This window comes from Macrobrachium nipponense, chromosome 19, assembly GCF_015104395.2.
Source record: "Macrobrachium nipponense isolate FS-2020 chromosome 19, ASM1510439v2, whole genome shotgun sequence".
Classification (NCBI taxonomy): Eukaryota; Metazoa; Arthropoda; class Malacostraca; order Decapoda; family Palaemonidae; genus Macrobrachium; species Macrobrachium nipponense.
The window spans coordinates 85709820-85728266 of record NC_061088.1 but is presented as its reverse complement, the minus strand read 5'-3'; the positions used below and the strand labels follow the sequence as shown (position 1 = coordinate 85728266).

The window sequence follows — 18447 nt, the reverse complement described above, 5'->3', positions numbered from 1 at the left end:
TTTAAGCGGATCCTTCTAACGGTAACTATTGTAAAGCTTTAATTGGTTTATCCTCAATAAAAGTATTATTATTATAGCAACACGCACGTCTAAAGTCACTCAAGTTTCCTATAACCAAGAGCATTTTACGATAGTTTACCTTTTAAACCTTTTACGTGAAAATGTCAAGCTACCCAAACTGTTCATAATGTGACGAAATAATGCCTTGTGTTTACACATTTACCGCATACAGTACATGTAAGTGATCCCCTTATGTTTACACATTTACCACGTACAGTACATGTAAGTGATCCCCTTATGTTTACACATTTACCACACACAGTACATGTAAATGATCCCCTTATGTTTACACATTTACCACACACAGTACATGTAAATGATCCCCTTATGTTTACACATTTACCACACACAGTACATGTAAATGATCCCCTTATGTTTACACATTTGCCACATACGGTACATGTAAATGATCCCTTTATGTTTACACATTTGCCACATACAGTACATGTAAATGATCCCATGAGTCCAAAGTAATTATGAATGTCTTCAGTACGATATCAACGAAAGCAATCTCACCTGAATTTCCAAAACTGAGGATCCTCGAGAGTCAGGTTTTTATGTTTTCTGGAATAAATGTTACCTCGGATGTTCCCCATCCAGACGTCGTATCCATCGTCTGACAGTAAGTAAGCTGCCAAGGAGATTGAAGGATTATCTTGCAGCAATGGAAATTTAAAACAAGATATTCAACATAATATATTTATATATATATATATATATATATATATATATATATATATATATATATATTATATTATATATATATATATATATATAATGATTATGTGAAAAGGAGCTAAATTAAAATAACCTTAACAATATTTGTTCACGAAATGTTGACTAAAAATAATATATGGGTACAGAAATGAGAATGAAGGACTTTACGTATAAAATATACAACGAAAACCGTGTTTTACTTTGAAAGTTAACTCTGGAATAACCTTTAAGGAGTTTGGTAAAAGATTACGTCTTCATTACGAGAGATTGTCGCCTTTAAGGTAGATAAGATATATAATACGTACACGACAAAACGTCCACTGCATGCAAAAGGACAAAAAAAGAATAAAACTAAAATCTGAGGCGAAAATCTTATATAAAAAACGTACATGATTCCAGCAGATGTAAATGAGGTTGAGCAAGAAAGGTTAACACCAAGGTCTTGGGATGAAACCAGGTTTGTGCGAACTTGCAAGGTCTGGGACGATGACGAGAGGAAATGTGTCAGGAATTTTCGGAGGTTATATGTCTTAATAATTTATCTACTTTCAAGTGAATTCCTGCTCTGGGCTTTTTGAAAACTGCCACTTGAACGGGCTGATTATTATCACGGCTGTAAAACGAACACCATTTTAAACTGACTGAATTCGCCATTTTATCCTCACCTAAGCAGTCGTCCTTCGTGTTCGTATTCCAGTTGTCAGAGGACCCCATCAACCCATGCTGCAAAAACACCACTTTCGCTCTCTTAGGCTGACTCGTGTGGTGAGATTTATCCGCTTCAGATCTCACGTTATTCAAAGAGACGGTGGAGTTTAATCTGTGGGAGAAAAAACGCAAGTAAAGTGTGTATTCCCATGAACTGAAATAGATACGAAAAATTGATAAATTATTAAAACATCATACTGTCTCAACGCCGTAGGAAGTTAGTGCCACCAGTGCGCCTCACGCGGTGCGATGTAGGCATTCCTTGATGTTCTTCAAAGCGTCCCTTTAGCCCGTTAGCTGCAACTCTTTTCGTTCATTTTACTGTACCTCCATCCATATTCCCTTTCATCCATCTTGCTTTCCACACTCTCTAGCACTTGTTTCATAGTACAACTGCTTTGAGGTTTTCCTCCTATTACACCTTTCAAACCTATTTACTCCCAATGTCCCCTCAGCGCTGAATGACCTCGTAGGTCCAAGCTTGGCCATTGGCATTAATTTTGTATTCCAACTCCAATTTCATTCGGTAAAATATTTCCTAGCGATTTTTCTCATTTCTGCTGCAAATCTAAAAACGATTCTAACCTATGTAAGTCGTACTTCATAACATTTTCCATTTTTTATCTTTCCGTGTTTTTCCAGTCTTCCCGTCAATGTTGTAGGAGATGCTTGCAATGCTACTCGTATTTTAATGTATTATTATTTATTTTTATTTGTTTAAATTTTTATCACAGTCCTCCAACTCGACTGGGTGGTATTAATAGTGTGGGGTTTCCAGGTTGCATCCTGCCTCCTTAGGAGTCCATCACTTTTCTCACTGTGTGTGAGCTGTTTCCAGGAGCACACTACTCTTCTGCATGAGTTCTGGAGCTACTTCAGCCTCTAGTTTTTCCAGATTCCTTTTCAGGGATCTCGGGATCGTGCCTCCTAGTGTTCCTATGATTATGGGAACAATTTCCACTGGCATATCCCATATCCTTCTATTTCTCATTTTCAGGATCTTATATACTTATCATTTTTCCCTTTATTTTTTTCCCTTTATTATTATTATTATTATTATTATTATTATTATTATTATTCATATTATTATTATTATTATTATTACTTATTATTATTATTATTATTATTATTATATTATTATTATTAGGGAAATACAGAAAGAAGCGGTTCCCACTGAATAAAGAAAATAAATGAATAGATTAACTAACAGATGAAAATACACTCTATGAATAATAATAATAATAATAATAATAATAATAATAATAATAATAATAATAATAATAAAATAAGCGTGACGTCAATCATGCTATTCAATCAGTAACACCTGTCCATTTTTTAAACAATTCAGTTCTAGCAATTACAATCAACTAATTGCGCCAACCCAGACAAGACTGAGACAGTCTGGGGCTACACTGGGACTACTCCCCCTCCCTCCTACCTCGTATCCTCGGAGCTGCGTTTCTGCCGATTAGCGTTTGGCGGGATGTGGTGGATGGTGAGCAGGTAGCCGTCGTTCGTGACCACTGTGTGCGTCTCGACGTCGTAGCCGGCTATTCGGCCGAGATCAGCCTGGGGGGTGGGAAAGGAAGTTAAAATGTAAATAAAAGACTCTCTCGTGGATGCTGTTTGTCCATCTACTGGGTGTCCATAAAGTCCCGGTACCATTACAAGTATATTTATTGCTCAGAATGGTACTGGGACTTTATGGACACCCTGTATTGCTCAGAATGGTAATGAGACAAGTATATTTATTGCTCAGAATGGTACAGGGACTTTATGGACACCCTGTACGCTACAACCTACAACCTACAGGGTGTCCATAAAGTCCCAGTACCATTACAAGTATATTTATTGCTCAGAATGGTACAGGAAGTTTATGGACACCCTGTACTTTACAACGTACTTCCATCCCAGAAGAAAATAGCGTGGTATGGCACAGTTGATGATTACTCCAGATTTTCAACTGGTTTAAGAAATGGACAAAAATAACTTAAACTATTATCCGACAATACTGAACACTGATAAACCTACTTTATTGGCAAAATGCTGATAAATACCAGATCATTCTTTTACGAACAGCGAAGGTAAAATGCTATTTATAACTATGTATAGGAGGTGAACAAACGTGTCTTCTTATCATCAAAAGATTATCGAAAAAATTAAACATACAGGTTTTTTTTCCATAAAAAAATATTGTGGTGTTCAAGTATACATATATACATGAGAAATCTTACACGTGTGAGAGAAAGTTGCATGTTAGAGAGAGAGAGAGAGAGGAGAGAGAGAGAGAGAGAGAGAGAGAGAGAGAGAGAGAGAGAGAGAGAGAATATGCTGCCAACAGCTTAATAACTACCGCACTAAACGGTGAAAGTTATTTATCATAACCCACACAGTCGGTCCTATATATAATCAGTATACGCTTCGTAACAAACAGCAAAACAAAAGCCGCTCTCCGCGGCGTACACAAGGTCTAAGAATATATATATATATATATATTTATATATTATATATATATATATATATATATATATATATATATATTTATATATATATATATATATCTATACATATACATATATATATATAATATATATATATATATTATATATATATCTAATATATATATATATATATATATTATATATAATATATATACACTATCTAGATCTTGCTTTCACAGGTGAAGGAAAGGAGGAGGATAAGTTATAGGTGAAGATAGCTGTAATGATTCAGAGGACGGGATCTATTTCTGCTGAGAGAGAGAGAGAGAGACCACAGACTCATGTGCGCCGGGCGCGCCGGGTTCTTTAGCATGTATATCAACGCAGTTATTTACAGGTATTATACATACAGGGTGTCCATGAAGTCCCATTACCATTCCGAGCAATACATACTCGTAATGGTACTGGGACTTTATGGACACCCTGTACATTTTATAACGTTAAACACTAAACTATTACACGAAACAAGTCAAATATGCCCCTAAGTTTCTTCGGCGCAATAGAGTTCTCTGAATATGGCGTATAATGCTGTATGAAACTCAGCCACGGCCCATGAAAACTCTCTGTCACGACCTGGTGGTGGCCTGTGTTGTCGGCACCTACTTTCTCCGACGCAATAGAGTTCTCTATAATGCTGCATGAAACTCTCAGCCACCATCCATGAAACTCAGCCTAGAGCCGGCGGTGGCCTGCGTTGTTGGCACCTTTAGCTGTGCCAGACGCCCGATCATGGCTAACTTTAACCTTAAATAAAATAAAAACTACTGAGGCTAGAGGGCTGCAATTTGGTATGTGAGATGACTAGAGGGTGGATGATCAACATAACAATTTGCAGCCCTCTATCCTCAGTCGATTTAAAGATCTGGTGGTGGGGGCAGAAAAATACAAATGAGGAAAGTTATTCTTACAGCACGGTAGGCTAAGCTCATTTATAAGGCCTAATCTTGACACAACTCTTCACCCTGGTTGCAAAACCACCACCGTTAACTAACTACCAGGTACGTATACTTCCCTGACAGGGCTAATAAGAAGCCTTGGGCTTTGACGAAATCTACGTCAAAGTCCCACAATGGGGCGAGTATCATGACCACGTAATACTATGTATTTTACCTTATTTCAGATTACTAGTGAAGGGAATAGTTACAAACTCTAAAATGACAGATAATAAATAAAAGATAAATCAAGTTCGTGAACCAACATCCCCCCCCTAAAAAAAGGAATTGCAACAATATTAAGAATTGATCGCAACACGAAGACAGACGTAGGAAATATACGATTGATGATGTCTACTAATTCTATCTTAACATGACGCTGACCACCAATTCTCTCTTAACATGATGACGCCGTAGATTCTGAACTTGACTCGTATACCTACCTGTGCTAAATCAACTGGTGTGTTAGTTTTCCTTGCTTTTTTTAATTTCTTCTTCAAATTATGTCATAAAAGAGAAAGGATTCCCCGTGAGTTCTCGCTCGAAACCATCCTTCAGTTCCTTCCCTCTGTATTATCCTGTGCTTTAATCTTCGTCTCTAATACCCCGTAACCATCGCGTCTGCGAATTAACTATTACACACTCAATGAACGTAAGTGAAATGTGTAAATTAATCTTAAAACTACCAATAACGCGTACATCACACTGACCACTTTCAACCGGCGTTAAATTCTGCTTTCGGTGGAATAGCAATTCCATATAATATATAACGGTTTGAAGCTCTCCCGAGAGAGAGAGAGAGAGAGAGAGAGAAAGGGGAGAGTGAGTGGGGAGTTGTGTTTAAAGGGGATCAGCCGCCTTCACTGCCGCCCTTGCTACTACTATACTGCTGCTGCTGCTGCTCCTGGTGGTGGTGCTGGACCGAAGGGGTGGTGGGGAGGAGGAGGAGATTCTGGAACGGCGTAGTCGTTCGCCTGTTCTACCTGACTTGCTCTGATTTACTAGGTTTTAAACTGTTAAAAATACTAGATTTTAAACTGTTAAAAATACTAGATTTTAAACTGTTAAAAATACTAGATTTTAAACTGTTAAAATACTAGATTTTAAACTGTTCAAATACTAGATTTTAAACTGTAAAAAATAAAAAAAAAGGTATACGAATCAACGGAGAATGGGTAGTTATGTCCCTTTCGTACACCAAGAATGTTCAGTTGAAAATTGAAACCTGTCGATAAAATTATAAAAAAAATGCGTAGCCATGAGTTGAGTTGAGTTGAGCTGAATATAAAATTTAGGTCAAAGGTCAAGCACTTGGACCTATGAGGTCATTCAGCGCTGAAATGGAAATTGACAGTGTAAAAGGTTTGAGAGGTGTAACAGGAGGAAAACCTCAAAAGCAGTTGCGCTATGAATCAACTGTTAGGAGAGGGTGGAAAGTAAGATGAAGAAAGAATATATGAAAGGAGGTACAGTAAAAGGAACGAAAGTGGTTGCAGCTAGGGGCCTAAGAAAGGCACGCTGCGAACGAACCTTCAGTAGTACCTACAGTGCACCGCATGAGGTCCACTGGCGGAACTAGCCCCTTACGGGGTACGTAGCCATAAGTAGAAAATAAAAACTGGTAATTATCCAGTGAAATCCAGTCAAATTACTGAACAGTGGCTTCTGTATTGTTTGTTTGTATGGTGTTTTTACGTTGCATGGAACCAGTGGTTATTCACCAACGGGACCAACGGCTTTACGTGACTTCCGAACCACGTCGAGAGTGAACTTCTATCACCAGAAATACACATCTCTCACTCCTCAATGGAATGGCCGAGAATCGAACCCGCGACCACCGAGGTGAGAAGCAAACACCAAACCAACCACGCCACTGAGGCGCCTAGTGGCTTCTGTAGAGCAATAACTAGATTTGACTGATTTTTCAAGTTCCTGCGGCTCAACCCAGATCACTCCTACGCGAAAATAACGAATTCGAAACTTTAGACAAAACCCGTTTCCTACTTTCCCTCTTGATTTCACTCGCTCAGATGACTCATCCATTCCAAAACAGATACCAATTCACATCGTTCAAAGGTCATCGCCATGACAATGGCGAAAATCATTACCCAAATGCCTGTTAAGCGCGTTGCTATTAGTTATGACAAAAAGGCAGACGCAGACAGATCGCAGTGGCTTTAAAATACCGGTAGGTGTGATCAGAAAAGCAATCACGCTGACATGACTGAACTGAAATTTAGACGAAAGGCCAAGGACTAGGTGTAAGCAGGAGGAACACCTCAAAGCAGTTGCAATTATGATCAATTCTTAGGTGAGAGGGTCGAAAGTAAGATGGAAGGGAGAGAATATGAACGGAGGTACAGTAAAAGGAACAGATGGGGGTTGCAGCTAGGGGCCGAAGGCAAGCTGGAACTATAGTCGTAGCGTTTAAAATAATCATTACAGTTATACTCTTAGAAGCAGCTTAGGGGCAGAATTAAAACTTGCTGCAAGTGAAGTATCACAAGTAGAAGTAGGAGCAGCTGCAAATGCAACGACGGTAGCAACTGCAGAAGAACGGCAGTGGCAATTGCATTAGCAACTGCAGAACTTCGAGACACTATTATGTGGTTGGTGCCCGTTGTAAGAAAAAACCTAAAATTCTCTAAACTTTAAATCGTTTCGTTATCGACAAGTAAGTTATTTAAAATACTTGTAGATTCATTTCCCCTTTTCCGGGGAAAGGGCAGACAATAATATATATATATATATATATATCTATATATATATATATATATCATATATATATATATAATATATAATGGTATTTTTCTGGTAAAATTGTTTCTGTTAAAACAGAATCGGAATCTACTTGGTATAAACACCACCTTTTCTGTAACTTTTCTCATTCATCTACCTGAGAAAGAGAGACACAGCAATCTCTGAAATATAGTATTTTCTCTCTATATTTTGGCGTTTTTATGGGCTCCTTTTATTATATATATATATATATATATATATATATATATATATATATATATATATATATATATATATATAAACTACATAGCCTCCAACACCGAGTGCAGGAAAGTGCATAGACCTCTATAGAATGACTGGTACACAAACGCCACATGAATGGTAAACTTTTCGTATTTGTTTACTACGTAGCTTTAATCTCCGTCATTATAGCCACTTATCAAATGAAGCTAAAGTGGAAGAAGTATATTTATCAATGTCGTTATCGCACGCTCTGAGCGTTAATAATAAGGATAACAATCCCCCATTTGGCGTTTTAATAGCCTACTCGAGTACAGAAGAAAAGTCAGTCATAAGAAGAATAGAGAAACTTCTGCACAAAAATAAACGCGGGCTGAAATTGCCTCTATTATTTACAATAAAACCTGTATGAATAAAAGTGCTTCCAGCAGATGATGATAATAATCATGAGTCCGGGGATTGTTTCTACACATGGCTGATATGACGACACGTATTTCACAATCTTCCGAAAGAAAGGAAAAACAATGATGTACCTTCCGATAGCCATCGGCGAACTCTGTAAGCGTTCGTGTCGATTAGAACATATTTGATCATGACCTCTAAAGGCGCTCTACTAGCCTGTTTAAGTAGCACGGAAAAGGCAGCTATTCGGAGAATAAAGAAGAATCTCTACAAGTGTAACGCTGCTGAAGTAGCCATTACTTTTTAATAAAGTATGCTTGAGAGAGGGTCTGCTTCCTAAGTACGATGATAATAATAATAACTATTATTATTTTCAGCTCAAGGCCATATACATGGAATATACAAAGAACTAGACAATAACATACAGTCTAGATACATAAGATAACATGATAAAAAAACGATTAATCGGCAATATCCATATTTGCTGAGGTAGTATAAAAGAAGGTAGTCAAAATGATGGTCATACCAGTACTAAGATTGAGAATAGTTAAAACTAGCTAAAAACTATATTGATTATAATCACAGTAATAATGAAAAAAGGAAAATACCAGCTGTTTTAGAATATCCTTATCTTCATCGTTAAATGCCAAGATAAATTACATCTGCAAATTCGGGAATGAAAACCTCGTGTATAACACTTATTAAAAAGGGAAAGCAAGTCCCATGAGAGCAGCCGCACAGATTAATTCAGAAAATCATTGCAATATTTCAGTCTTGATTCTTTCACTGCTAAAATGACAGCTGTTTTCATAGGCCGTCTGGTACAATTATTGATGTTCTTTCTGTACTTTCCTGTACCTTCTCTTATCTCCTGACGAGTACCATGTTCTCTGAAAGCTTTAATAATAATAATAATAATGATAATAATAATAATAATAATGATAATAATATTCTTTGGAAGCATGTTTTTCAAGTCAATGGCCCCTTAGGTGGACTTGTTCCATATGAATAAGGTTCGCCGTCTGAATAATAATAATAATAATAATAATAATAATAATAATAATAATAATAATAATAATAATTAATAATAATAATAATTATAATAATAATAGGCACGATCCCAAGACCCCTGAAAAGGAACCTGGAAAAACTAGATGCCGAAGTAGCTTCAGGACTCGTGCAGAAGAGTGCGCTTCTAGAAACAGTGATGGACTCCTATAAGGAGGCAGGACGCAAAACCCGGAACACGCCCCCCACCAAAAAAAAAACAGTCGAATAGGATGACTGTGATAGACAAAAAATACATATATCATAAATTTAATAACACTTAATATCTTTAAACTATTCGTTTCTAAAGACATGTCCCTTTCTCTCCATTCTGTTGCTCGAATAATCTTATCCAGCTCCATTTAAGAGGTAAAGACAACATCAGTAACTTCAATGTTGACTTTGTCTTCCAGGTAGACGGAGTAGTACCTTTCTCCTCCGTCAGGAAACCTGTGTGTCATTGTCCCCACGAGCTGATTACCTAATGGTATACCTCACGTTCCCCAGTGTTTGTGCACGCACACATACCTTGCGTAAATTATCACTTTCCGATGGCTTATCAGTCCCTCCTATCTGGACAACTTCAGTAATCTCTCACTTCAGATCTAGTGGCGATTCGAAGTACTGTATTGCTCCACCTCCTCCTCCTCATTTCAGTGCGTCATTGCGTTGCAGTTTATTTCTGAAGGTAATGATGAAAATTGTTCGCATGTACGGAACAATGAGTTGTGACGCTGTCTGCGTTTGGTTTTCCTCCAACTCTATTTTGATATGATTTGATTTATGTAGATTTTTTGGCATGACGCCAAGCACTGGGGCAACTAAGGCCATTCAGCGCTGAAACGGAAATTGACAGTAAAAGGTTTGAAAGGTGATGCAGGAGGAAAACCTCAAAGCAGTTGCACTATGAAACTAATTGTTAGGAGAGAATGGACAGTAAGATGGAAGAAAGAGAATATGAACGGAGATACAGTAAAATGAATGAAAGTAGTTGCAGCTAAGGGCCGAAGGGACGCTGCAAAGAACCTTGAAGTAATCCCTACATTGCACAGAATGAGGTGCACTGACGGCACTACCCCGCTACGGGGTTCAACTCGATAAAGCAGGCTATATAGATTCTTTAAGAGTAAGAGAATTCAATTTAAACTTTACAACAGCATTCCATCCCACACTCCAGTTACCTCTCACATGATAGAATATGAAAATGTAACTTTACGAAACAACAGATGATGAGAGAGTTAAACTTTGAATTCTGGTCTTTAGAGACTCAATTGTAAAAGCAAATACCTTGGGCAGTGTCCCAAGGCTTCGTCTTCAGACACATTTCAGAAGCTTCCAGCCAAACCTTAAACTGAAGTCAAGACTGACCCAGATTTGAGACCGTCACTTTTATCACGGGACAAAACATTGGCAACAAGAATGAAAGATCCAGAAATGGCTGCCACAATTAGAAAGGCCAAGTCCACAATCACTTTGAGAACACACATTTCCTGAAGCTAAGACGACTTTCAGTACGTACGACTTTCTACTGCACAAATGCAATAAATAAATTCTATACAATTATTTTAAGAATGTCAGTAAACTATTAAAAAGTTACGTAGACGACGACTTGCTCTTAGTGGATAAAACATTGGTTGTGAGAACAAAATTTTAAACATCGTAAAATCAGCCATAAAATCATTCATGAGTGTGTCAGAAGATGTGGAGGTGGTGGAGGAGGAGGAGGAGGAAAAAGAGGAGGAGGAAAAAAAGAGTAGGAGGAGGAAAAGAGTAGGAGGAAAGGAGTAGGAGGAGGAAAAAAGAGTAGGAGGAAGAAAAAGAGTAGGAGGAGGAGGAGGAAGAAAAAGAGTAGGAGGAAGAAAAAGAGTAGGAGGAAGGAAAAAGAGTAGGAGAAGAAAAAAGAGTAGGAGGAAGAAAAAGAGTAGGAGGAAGAAAAGAGTAGGAGGAGAAAAAGAGTAGGAGGAAGAAAAAGAGTAGGAGGAGGAGGAAGAAAAAAAAACAGTAGGAGAAAAAGAGAGGGGAGGAGGAGAAAGGAAAAAGAGAGGAAAAAAGGAAATAGGAAAAATTAGGAGGGAGGAAAAAAAGGAGAGGGAGAGGAGGGAGAGAAAAAAAAAATAGAGAAGGAAAAAAAAAAGAAAAATTAGGATTAAAAAAAGGAGGGGAGGGGGAAAAAAAATTAGCGAGGGAGGGAAAAAAAAGAGTAGGAGGAGGAAAAAAAATAGTAGAAGGAAAAAAAAAGAGTAGGAGGAAAAAAAGTGGGAGGAGAAAAAAAAGAGTAGGAGGAGAAAAAAAAGAAAAAAAGAGTAGGAGGAGGAAAAAAAAAGAAAAAAAAAAAGTAGGTTAGGAGGAAGGGAAAAAAAGAGTAGGAGGAGGAAAAAAAGAGTAGGAGGAAAAAAAATAGTAGAAAAAAAAGAGTATGAGGAGAAAGAGCAGGAGGAGAAAAAGAGGAGGAGGAGGAAAATGAGTAGGAGGGGAAAAAAGAGTAGAGGAGGAAAAAAAGAATAAAAGGAGGAAAAAAGAGTAGGAGGAGGAAAAAGAGGAGGAGGAAAGAGTAGGAAGAGGAGAAAGAGTAGGAGGAGGAAAAAGAGAAAAAAGTAGGAGGTAAAAAAGAGGAGGAGGAGGAGAAAAAAGTAGAGGAGTAGGATGAGAAAAAAGAAAAAAGAGTAGGTAGAAAAAAAAGAGCAATGGAGGAAAAAAAAAAAAGAAAAAGTAGTTGGAGGAGGAGGAGAAAAAAAGGAAAAAAAGGAAAAAGGAAAAAAGGAAAAAAAAGTAGGAGAAAAAAAATATCAGAGAAAAAAAAAAAAGTTGGAGGAGGAGGAGGAAAAAGAGTAGGAGGAGGAAAAAAGTAAGAGGAAGAGGGATTGTCACATAATGAAGTGGTGGTGACGCTGGAACACGCGTGATGGCACCACTCAGATTTCACACACGATATATTTTCCCTACATGACGAACCTAAGGATAATGAAGACGGAATCTAAGTTTAGTCTAGTATGAAAAGGATTCAAGGCTAGCTAGTGAGAGATACGTATCTTTTAAGCCACTACGGCCCTTGTCTGTGTTTTAACTTCACGAGGCTCTTGAAGAATTATCAAGAGATACGCAGCCTCTCACTATCATTATTTCAAAACAACAGTTTATTATATAAAAAAAAAAACCTGGCGTTTTGAAATTTGGGATGGAGGGTGGACAGATTTATAAAACGTTGACCCTTAGTGTGGACAGACAAAAAAAATTATCTTCCCCTATTGATATGACAGACTTTTTGGGTCCTTATTGAAGGGACTTTCAGTTGACTTTGCTGACGACAAAATGTATATGTCTAAAAAGCTTGCGTCATCAGGCTTGCTTCAGGACACAACGCGAATAATATTAATTAAAATGCCAGAAAGAAGCGTGAGTGACGCAACCATTAAATTCACAGACTGAGAAATGTGAAATTTACAACCGACTTCACTGTGAAATATGGACAACGAATTGGGAAACAAATTAAAATCCTGCTAACAAAAATAATAATCAAACCCATGATTATTAATTCGAGAATAACTTCTCAAAATATGTGTGTGTGTGTGTGTGTGTGTGTGTGTGTGTGTGTGTGTGTGTGTGTGTCAATGTAGTTTTTGATTGGGAGAATGAGAAGATGACAAGCGGCCACTAAAGAAAAATAAGTCAATTTTTTTTTAAATGGCATATATGCATATGTAAAACCGTATGGTATGAGAGAGAGAGAGAGAGAGAGAGGAGAGAGAGAGAGAGAGAGAGAGAGAGAGAGAGGAATCTTACGGTAGGTCAACTGCCACTGAGCGAAGCAGATCGGAGACTGATAACAATTTGTTTGTTTACAAAGATGATAAAACCACTTCAACTTTACAAATCAGTCAACAAGACCGGGTAAACAACCTCAAAATATACATAGCATTGTCTAGGCTTTGACGAGCCGAAGTCAAAAGAAATCTCGCCTCTAACGCAATTAACAAGAAAGGTTCCCTCTCAAATAGATGTCAAGGACGAGAACTTCAAGAATGGGCCTAGGACGGCCTTGAACGATAGAAAGGCTTTTCAAGATCTTGTTTATCCCAAATTTGCTTCGAGATAACAAAGGAGAAAAACAGCTTAGTCAGGTTTTCTCACTTTCACTCTCGAAATAAACAACAAGTGGTGTTACCTGAAAACCTTGCGTCAACCGGTTACGTAATGGAACGAATTACAGTCACCATGATGTTGAACAATTGGTTAAACTAGGTTACGTATTCCGCGCGTGTGCACGCACACGGTATATATATATATATATATATATATATATATATATATATATATCTATATATATATATATATGAATATATATTTGAAAATATATCATTCCGAGGTAGAGCGAATTAGGTATTAAAGGACATTTGTAGCTCGAATGATTTATATGAATCACGGTGATGTGATAAGTATTCATAACAAGGCTACGTTGGTCAAACGCTAGAATTGGCTAGCATGGACGAGGGGGTTTCATATCGATTCTAATTACGAAACGCCGAGATCGACGGTGATTTGTAATGGTCAGAATTGATATAAACTTATAGCCTCTCTCCTGGCCGACTCGATAGTGTCACTGTCCGTTTCTGATTTCGTTCCCCGTCCACTGGACGATGGTTCGATCCCATGGGGGACGAAATTATCATCAATTAAAAATTCCCCTTCGGTACATGTATGGAAATATATCAATTCCGAGGTAGAGCGAATTAGATATTAAAGGACATTTGTAGCTCGAATGATTTATATGAATCACGGTGATGTGATAAGTATTCATATATATATATAAAGGTATATGCCACGAAGGAAAGTGAAACACTGGAGTAGCTGCAAGATCTTTGGACTCACATCCTTTACTCAGCAGACCGGTCTGCTCAGTAAAGGACGTGAATCGAAAGATCTTGCAGCTATTCCAGTGTTTCACTTTCCTTCGTGGCTTATACCTTTATTTATGCATTTATCACGTTCTAAACATTCGTGATTTAGTTATACATATATACATATAATTACAATAACACTGAAGATTTAGATAATAATAATTACAAACTGAGAAATATGAAAATGGGGAAAACAAAAAGGCTATTATAGATATAATAAGGTTTTGAGATAAAAAAAATAATAATTGTAACAATCTTAATGATAATAATAATAATAATGGATTCGGCATTTCCTGATAGAACAGGCTATTGCTCTATTGTGTGTGTGAGTGTGTGTGTGTGTTTAATGTTGAAACCAACATTCTTTGGAAGCTTGAATTTCAAGTCAGTGGCCCATTTGGCAGTCTTGTTCCGTGTGAATAGATTTCACCTACTGAAATAATAATAACAATAATAATAATAACACCAACACTTCACTCAATAGAGGAGAGGCCTCAACAATCGCTTCGTCCTTGCCAATCTCGGCTTCCTCAGACAATTCACAAGTTCTTGCTCTTTCACCAACACTCCATTGTTACTCACCCAATCTGAACTCTCCTAATCCCTAACCTACCACAGTCCACCATATTTACTTTCAAATACTCATATTTGAAAGTAAATATGGTTCTTCCATCGTCCACACTAACATTCAGTAACGCCTCGGTGGCGTGATCGGTATGGTCTTGACCTGCCACCTCGGTGGCCGCGAGTTCGATTCCCGGGCATTCCACTGGGGAGTTAGAGATGCGTATTTTTCAGGTGATAGAAGTTCACTCTCGGCGTGGTTCGGAAGTCACGTCAAGCCGTTGGTCCCGTTGCTGGATAACAGCTGGTTTCATGCAACGTAAAAACACCATACAAACAAACAAACAAACAATTAACATTCAGTGCTTCCTGGTTTCTTCGTACCTTATACCCTTACTCTAGCTGCCATTTACTTTCAACTATCTCCTCCTGCAACCACTCTCAAACTCTTCTACCAGTTTCTTTTGTTTCTCTTCACTGTCACCAATCAAGATTATCATCCACACTTCATACTCAATACACAATTTCTCATCTCAACTTTGCACCTATATCTGCTATTCTTCCACGACTTCTCACGTCACGCCATCCACAGCAAGGCGTGTTCCGACCTCCAGCTTACTCGGGACATGCACAAGATTTTCCCCTCATGTATAAGTTGTAAATGTTATATACCTAACTTTTAACAAATTGAAATGGGCTAAAATCTACGGTGAAATAAAGCCTTGTTTCACCAACGAAAATTAAAATCAATACATTTTATTAGAAATATTTTTTCTGTGCTGCCTAACAAGCACATTATTTATCATCTACATTTTCATTCAAATAGATAAATCATAAATATCCTATCCTAATATTCCTGTATCTTTACCTCAACACGAAACGCCTTTTCCAGGACCTTTTTTTAAGGCTCTTCCATAGACCTTTCCTAACCCCAAAACAACAACGAAAACCAAGTAGTAGGCTCACTCCCCGAGTAAGCGAATACATGTGAACAACCGGTGAATAACCCAGTTTATCGTTCAGTTTCCAAGGATTCTCGAACTGAAGTGTTTGAAGTGCTACAGTCAGTCCCCTTTATCAAGCAATCGTTGTTGTTGTTGTCAACAATGGCACGTTTTTATCATCAGCGTCATATGCTGTGAGACGCGACATAATGATTGGAGTGTTGAGAGAAAAAAAATAAATGTGGTCACGTTGAAGTGATTTTATCAAGGTTGGCCTGCATATGTTTTCCATAAATAGGTATATATATACCTTGGAAGATAAGGGAGTAGAAATGTGGGCTTAGTAGGCCATCATGGCGTGATGTGAGAGAGAGAGAGAGAGAGAGAGAGAGAGAGAGAGAGAGAGAGAGAGAGACTGACGTTACAAGGCCACGATATTTTCAGTACTGAACTGAATATAGAATTTAGGTCAAATGCCAAGCGCTGGGACCTACGAGGTCATTCGGCGCTGAAACAGAAATGGACAGTAAAAGGTTTGAAAGGTGTACCAGAAGAAAGACCTCAAAGCAGTTGTATTTAATATTTAAGTTCTGGATGAACTGCATTGAACCGAATTGAATTGAATAGGGAATACAGGCCAAAGGCCAAGCACTGGGACCTAACGAGGTCATTCAGCCCTGAAACGGAAACTGACAGTAAAAGGGTTGATAGGTGAAACAGGAGGAAAATCCGCAGTTGCACTATGAAGCTATTGTTAGAAAGTAAGGTGGACGAAAGAAAGAGAATATGAAAGGAGGTACAGTAAAAGGAATGAAAGGGGGCTGTAGCTAGGGGGCGAAGGCACACTGCAAAGAACCTTCAGTAATGCCTACAGTGATGAAGTATTGTATGGAATGAGCAAATAGAAACAAAGGAACAAAGTGGTAAGTAAAATACAAAATCATACAACTATCAAATGAAAAATAAACCCTCCTGACTGTATACATTTGGTCTCACCTCGAAATGTAATGAAACTCATCCTAGGACTACAATCCACAAAAACCATCAAATGTAACAAATAATCTAGCAGCAAACAATGCCAAGACATCTTGCAAACAGTCGAATGAACAAACTAAAGGCTAAATATCAACTCGAACGCAACTGCGCGCAACTTACCGTATCTTCTCCAACTGCCTGATCTCCGCTGGGTCGAAGCAGGGAATTTATAATGGTGGTCAAAAACGATGCCTGCCTAGGAGACCGATGGGGGTGCCCCGCGGCAGTGGCGACGAAGGAAAGGACTGACAACGCGCGAAGGATTCCTAGTCTCAGCTTCATCTTGAATCCTTTGAAGAGTTTGAAGGGATCTCGTGTTGCTGTACTTTTAGTTTACCTTCTTCTGAAGAAAACGTAATGTCTGGTGGATTCAATACCCAAACTCTTGGTCTGTCTCTGCATTAAAAATACTCGTCTGCTCTAGTTCTTACTTTCCTCACATTATTAACTTTGCTGTTCGTGTATTATCTTATTCTATTTTGTTTTCGTGTTTTTATTTATTTTTCTTATTTTTCTTTCGTTATTTCTACCAACACTCGTATGGGATCATTCAGGTCTGGCTATTCTCGTCCTTGTAGTTACGTGCTCAGCAGTCCCTGGAATAATAATAATAATAATAATAATAATAATAATAATAATAATAATAATAATAATAATAATAATAATAATAATAATAATAATAATAATAATAATAATAATTATTTAATAATAATAATAATAATAAGCTGATCAATACGCAACATGCCTACGAATTTGCGAATAAGAAATTTCGAAATAAATCAATGCTGAAACTTGTTCAGAAGTGAAACATATAAGAATTACTTCTCAAACCTCTCTCTCTCTCTCTCTCTCTCTCTCTCTCTCTCTCTCTCTAGCTGATAAAGATACTCATTATTTGTGTAATTTTTTTATCTGCCTTCTAATACATATTTGTGATGTTTTAGCAATAGCTAAAGGCAAAGTCCTCTGGCACCTTGGAATTATTGTGCGCCAGTGTAAGACAAACTCTTACATAAATAAAAAAAATGATAAAACATTACCTCTGGAGACCTGTGCCAGCTAACAGACAGTTAAGTAAGAATGTGAAGTTGCGTATACTCGTCTGGAGTACCTGCCGTTCTAGGAACAAATGGTCCACTCGCTACCACAATTTCAGCTCGTTCTACGCTGACAGACATGATCAAAATTCGGACGTATGACCTGTCTTCAACACGATCAAGATCCACTGAATTGAATTGAACTGAATTTAGAATCTAGGCCAAAGAGGGACATATGAGATCACTCAGTGCTGAAACGGAAATTGGCAAGTTGAAGATTTGAAAGGCGTAACAGGTAGAAAACCTCAAAGCAGTTGCATTATGAATCAGTTGTAAGGAGAGAATGGAAAGTAAGATGGAAGAATGAGAATATGAAAGGAGGTACACTAAAAGGAACGAAAGGGGTTGTAGCTTGGGGCCGAAGGCACGCTGCAAGGAACCTTCAAGTGATGCCCACAGTGCACCGTATGAGGTCCACTGGCGGGCTATCCCCCCCACGTGGACGATCATGACACTGAGACACAGCCTGGTTTCACCATACATTTTCCGATTTGTCGTAACTTATTGCATCAAGCGAACGTATCATATCTACCCAGACATCATAATCACCTTTGTCAATAGCCGTA

The 18447-nt window shown here is 37.9% G+C and overlaps 1 protein-coding gene across 1 annotated transcript in view; it reads right to left on the bottom strand.

Annotated features, from left to right (window-relative positions):
* Positions 1–18447, bottom strand: part of LOC135218763 (gastric triacylglycerol lipase-like) — a 60173-nt gene that overhangs the window by 8822 nt on the left and 32904 nt on the right. Inside the window, 4 exon segments of the mRNA XM_064255216.1 lie at positions 577–691; positions 1443–1597; positions 2924–3054; positions 16905–17380. Coding sequence (XP_064111286.1) covers positions 577–691; positions 1443–1597; positions 2924–3054; positions 16905–17066 — 563 coding nt within the window. The 5' untranslated portion in view covers positions 17067–17380.